Source organism: Lucilia sericata, unplaced genomic scaffold (genome assembly GCF_015586225.1).
Source record: "Lucilia sericata isolate MDLA Ls3-8-SP2 unplaced genomic scaffold, ASM1558622v1 Contig001705F_arrow, whole genome shotgun sequence".
NCBI classification, from domain to species: domain Eukaryota; kingdom Metazoa; phylum Arthropoda; class Insecta; order Diptera; family Calliphoridae; genus Lucilia; species Lucilia sericata.
The window spans coordinates 73822-79821 of record NW_023995613.1 but is presented as its reverse complement, the minus strand read 5'-3'; the positions used below and the strand labels follow the sequence as shown (position 1 = coordinate 79821).

The following is a 6000-nucleotide window of genomic DNA, read 5'->3' as shown; positions in this document are numbered from 1 at the left end:
ATAATATATTCTCAAAATTTTACAAAAACAGAATTAATTTAAAATTAAATATAAAAAAAAAACACAACAAATCAAAATGAAATTTAAATTATATATCAATTTAATAAAAAACAATAATTAAATATTTTATTATTATTTCATTCAAATTACTCCATCCATTAAAACTCAAAGAATCTTGACTATTCATTGCACTGATTTTATCCGAATGGTTTAGATTTCAGCATTTCATTAGTATTTTTTTTCTTCTTATTTTAAAATATGTCTATTTTCATAACATTAATTTTCAAAAATTATCAACTTTTTTTTTTTCTTCTTTTTTTTTTTTTTTTTTAAATTTTAACAGTTGAGGTTTTATTTGTCATTGTTTATTTCAAACACTATTAAAATTTTTAGTTTCATTTAATTTAAAATAGTTGAAGTTTTTAGTTGTCAATGATATATTCTTTTTTTGCTTATTAAAAAAAAACTATTTAAAAATCTTCACAATTTTAAGTTTTTATTTTTTTTTTATTTCTTTTATTCAAAGTTTTAAGTTTTTATTTCATTTAATATTTTTTTTTTTTTTATAAATTTCCTTTTAATACAAAATATTTAAAATTTTGTGTTTTAAATCGTTAATATTATTTTGCTTTTAATTTTATTTGAATTTGTATGTTTATGCTCTATATTAAACTTTCACATTTTTTATATCTTTTCTTTGAATCATGCTTTTATTTCAATTTCCATTGATTATCCTTTGTATAAAATCATATCCTTTTAGTTAATATTCTTGCGTAATCCTTTTGAATTTTTCCTTTATTTTTTTTTTTAAATTTTACTATTTATTTTATTATCCGTTTCAGTTTTAATTTTTATTTTTCAACCGCACAATTTGAATTTCTATACAATAATGAAAAATTTTCTAAAAAACTTCAAAAATTATCAAAAACAATTTTCCAATAATATTGGCCTACATGATATAAAAATTTTTCCTAAACAAGTTTTCTTAAACAAATTTCAAATTTTCAAAATAAAAACAACAATTTACCTACAAAAATTTTCTCATTTAATATTTCCAAAAACTAAGGTAACTCAATAAATAAAAACAAAATTTTTAAATTTAAAACAAGTTTAATATGAAATTTCAAACTTTCAATACCATTTACCTAAAATATAATTTCAAATATTATTTACAAAATTCATGCTAACTAAATTGAAAAAAAATTTTGAATTTCAAATTTTGAACAAGTAAAGGCTACTACAACAAACCAAAACATTTACAAGTATGAAATAAAAAGGAAATGTTTTGGGACTATGTGTTTGAAAAAAAAAAAAAAAACAACCCCAACACTGTCTGTCTGTCTGTCTGTCTGTCTGTCTGTCTGTCTGTCTATGTAAACCTTGTTATCAAATTACAGGTCGCAATTTTGAACACAATTCGATGAAATTTGTTACACATATTACTTATGACCCAAGTACGAATCTTATTGATTTTGATTGATATCGGTACATTATTTCACCTAGCCCCCATATAACCGTACCCCCTAAATTGTAATTTGAGCTCATAATTATGCCAAATATACAAATATCTGTACAAAAATAGGCACAACTACATTTTATACCAGCATAAATGAAACTGCGAAATTTCTTAATGAGGGGCCCTCATTTAACCCTAGCCCTCTTCCAAAGTCCCCCTCTAAAATGCTTGAACGTCGTAAATTCCCTTATAAACACCTGTATTTCAATGAAATTCAGTATAATTTACTTTAATGTCAACAAAAATCCCTCCAAATAGCCTCCTAGACTCTAGCTCCTATATAATAGCTTCCATCAGAAAATCATTTTTTCATCAAAAATATATCGAAATTAAGGAAAAATTCAACATTAATGCATTATGACTAAAAATCATACACATTTAAGATATACTCATAACTGGTGTAGGGTATCATATGGTCGACCACGCCCGATTATACTTTTTTACTTGTTTTATGTTGGATTCCACTCATTTTATGACCAAGTTTGGGATATTTATTTAATTAAACTCTTCTAGGCGTATGATTACTATTGTTTAACTTCCTCATATAAAAATATACACCATACGCCTTCAGACGTTTCACATTAAACGATTAAATTTTGTTTTATCATAATTTTAGTTAACTTATTATAAAATTATATTCTAATATAATAATTGTAAATTTGATTTACTTAATTAAAACCCACACATAATGTTTGGTTGAATTGTTAAATTCTTTTATAAGTTTAACAATTTAATTTATGTATGCACTTGTATGCACTTTTTACTAAAAACCACAGTTTTATTTTAGTTTAATGAAAAAGTAATATATAAATCAGTACATGAAATGCGTATAAAAAATTGTTGCAGGTTATTTGTTCATTGTCCATAAAAATACTGAACGTATTATGCGGCAAGTAATAAACTATTTGTAAAAGTATGTATTTGCGTTTAAAAACTGATAATGTGAACACATGGAATACTATGGGACATTAGGTTGAATAATTGCAATGAATTCTCCGCACATTAGAAAATTTTAGAACATTTCTCTCTTAATAATATGAATGCGCAACCAAATTAGTAGATTAGTAGTTAATATTCATGTCATCAGACTGGTGATCAAGTATTCGGGAAATATTCTCTAATTTTTTTAGAAAATTTTCTCTATTTTTATAGAAAATTTTCGGGAAAATTTCTCTATTTTTATAGGAAAATTTTCGGAAAATTTCTCTTCTTTTTATAGAAAAATTTCGGGGAAAATGTCTCTATTTTTATAGAAAATTTTCGGGGAAAATTTCTCTATTTTTATAGAAAATTTTCGGGGAAAATTTCTCTATTTTTATAGAAAATTTTCGGGGAAATTTCTCTATTTTTATAGAAAATTTTCGGGGAAAATTTCTCTATTTTTATAGAAAATTTTCGGGGAAAATTTCTCTATTTTTATAGAAAATTTTCGGGGAAAATTTCTCTATTTTTATAGAAAATTTTCGGGGAAAATTAATTTTTATTAATTTTTATAGAAAATTTTCGGGGAAAATTTCTCTATTTTTATAGAAAATTTTCGGGGGAAAATTTCTCTATTTTTATAGAAAAATTTCGGGAAAAATTTCTCTATTTTTATAGAAAATTTTCGGGGAAAATTTCTCTATTTTTATAGAAAATTTTCGGGGAAAATTTCTCCAATTTTATAGAGAATTTTTAGGAAAATTTCTCCAATTTTCAGGAAAATTTCTCCAATTTTATAGAGAATTCTCAGGAAAATTTCTCTATTTTTATAGAAAATTTTCAGGATAATTTCTCAATTTTTATAGAAAATTTTCAGGAAAATTTCTCTATTTTTATAGAGAATTTTCATGAAAATTTCTCTATTTTTATAGAAACTTTTCAGGAAATTTTCTCTATTTTTATAGAAATTTTTGGGGAAAATTTCTCTATTTTTATAGAAAATTTTCGGGGAAAATTTCTTTATTTTTATAGAAAATTTTCGGGGAAAATTTCTCTATTTTTATAGAAAATTTTCGGGAAAATTTCTCTATTTTTATAGAAAATTTTCGGGAAAATTTCTCTATTTTATAGAAAATTTTCGGGTAAATTTCTCTATTTTATAGAAAATTTTCGGGTAAATTTCTCTATTTTTATAGAAAATTTTCGGGTAAATTTCTTTATTTTATAGAAAATTTTCGGGTAAATTTCTCTATTTTTATAAAAAATTTCTCTATTTTAATAGAAAATTTTCAGGAAAATTTCTCTATTTTTATAGAAAATTTTCGGGGGAAAATTTCTCTATTTTTATAAAAAATTTTCGGTAGAATTTCTCTATTTTTATAGAAAATTTTCGTGAAAATTTCTTTATTTTTATACAATTTTTTTGGAAAATTTCTTTATTTTTATAGAAAGTTTTTGGAAATTTTTCTCTTTAAATTATTTTTTAATATTTTTTATTATTATTCTTTATTACTCTCTATATTTCCTATATTATGTTGTTTCTTTTAAATAAAAACAAATAAAAAATTTAAAATAAAATATCTTAATTTATAAAATGTTAAAAGCTTTATTATTGTGTTGTATCTATGTTAGTTAAGCATAATTTATATTTGTTTATTTATTAAATAGCCAGATACCTACTGTATCCTTTTTGTATTGCCTCTAGAGTATAAAATTGCAACAAAATTTTTAAAATAATTTATAAAACTAATATAAACAAGTTTTCAAGGAATTAAAAAAAAAACACTAAACTAAAATGAATAAAACACAGCCACACACACACACTCACATACACCAACAGCAAATTTGAAAAACAAAAAATTTAATTAAAAGTGTAACAAATAACAACAATAAATAAATATATATTAACTAATGGAACGCAATTGAAATGAACAGAAATCATACGTTACGAATGCAACTTACCACTAAACGAATGACTTCCTGGATAGATTTTATAGTTGCAATTTTGAGGTTTTAATTAAAAGCGGAAGTAGTAAATAGTAGTAGCAGAGTAGTAGTAGTAGTAGAAATTAAGTAGTAATACAAAATAGTAGTAGTAGGTAGAGTAGTAGTAACAATTATAAAACGAATTTTTATAAACAATTATAAATATTTTACATTATTTTTTGTTTTTAAATTTTGCATTTAATTTTGAAGTTTTTTAGTTAATTTTGCGTGTTTTTGTTTAATTTGTTGCACGTTTATTAATTTTGTTGAGGGGAGTAGAGGCAGGTTGATTTTTTGTTTGTCACAGATTTTAAACGTTTTGTTTTTTTAGATATTTACATATACATACGTTTTTATTTCATTATTCAGCAGGTGCAGTTTATTTGTTTAAATTGTTTTTTTTGGTTTGTTTGATTTTTTTTTATTTGCATATAATTAAATAGTAATAAATTTAAATACATATTATATAATGTAAAGATAATAAATATTTATGTATGTCTGTAGTATTTATAAATTGTATGAATGAATCAATGCATGAATATGTAAATAAATATTAATAAAAGTAATGTTTAATGTTTATTATTCTTTTATTTTTTTTCAATTTATTTTATACACAATACATGTTATGAAAGAGTGAAAAGTGATTTGTGCCCAGTTACTCTACGTAATGAAAATTACTGATGCAGAATTGTGATAAAAATATATGTATATATGTATAAGTATGTATTTATGATATAATATAAGGGAAAGATAAAAATGTTTATTTATTACTTTATGCATACAAATGAAAAGTAATTAAATTGTAAAATAAATAATTAAGTAAATGCCTATAAAGTGTATTTATTTTCTGTATATGGACCAAAAAGAGGAAACCTTTAGGTGAAATGTCAACATTTAATTTTAAACTTCATTTACATATTTTGATATGAAAGTGATATTTTATATTTTAGGTTGAAACAAGGTTTTCCAAATGAATATTTTATAACAAATTCAAACTCTGAGATATTAGGATAATATTGCCAAAAACTGAGATATTAGGATAATACTCTCTATAATTGGGAGCAATATGTTACAATAGTTGTGTTTTGTTGCTATCAATGAGTGTTAACGCTTAAAGTTAGCAACAAAACGAACATTACCTGACTTGGCATCACTCCACAGAAGAAATCTGCTAAATCTTGAAATTATTTACATTTTCTTAAAAAAGGCTTTTTTATTTGATATTTTTTTGATTTAAATTTTATTTTAAAATATTTTTTATTGTTTGACATAACACATTAATATTTGTATTTTTATTTTTGAATTGGTAGCACTTTTATCGACGTTAAAATTAACTTGTATAATTTTACGCGTTAACTCCTAACGTTTATAAATTTTAAATTTATATGAAATTGCCTTTGAACGTTAGCACAAAACACAACTAATATTGAACTTGTTAAGGTCGAGGAATATTACATAATTCCAAAGAGCTGTAGACTAGGTATTTGGTTTATGATAAACTATTGCTATATGATTTTACTGATATTGTTTAAGCACAAAAATATTGGCAAAAACCTTTTAGTAATACATTTTTTAAT

At 22.6% G+C, this 6000-nt stretch overlaps 1 protein-coding gene across 1 annotated transcript in view; it reads right to left on the bottom strand.

Moving 5' to 3' along the window:
* Positions 1-4356: 4356 nt before the first annotated feature.
* The window catches only part of LOC119612472, a 60427-nt gene continuing 58783 nt past the window's right edge, over positions 4357-6000 (bottom strand). Inside the window, 1 exon segment of the mRNA XM_037968281.1 lies at positions 4357-4417. Coding sequence (XP_037824209.1) covers positions 4383-4417 — 35 coding nt within the window. The 3' untranslated portion in view covers positions 4357-4382.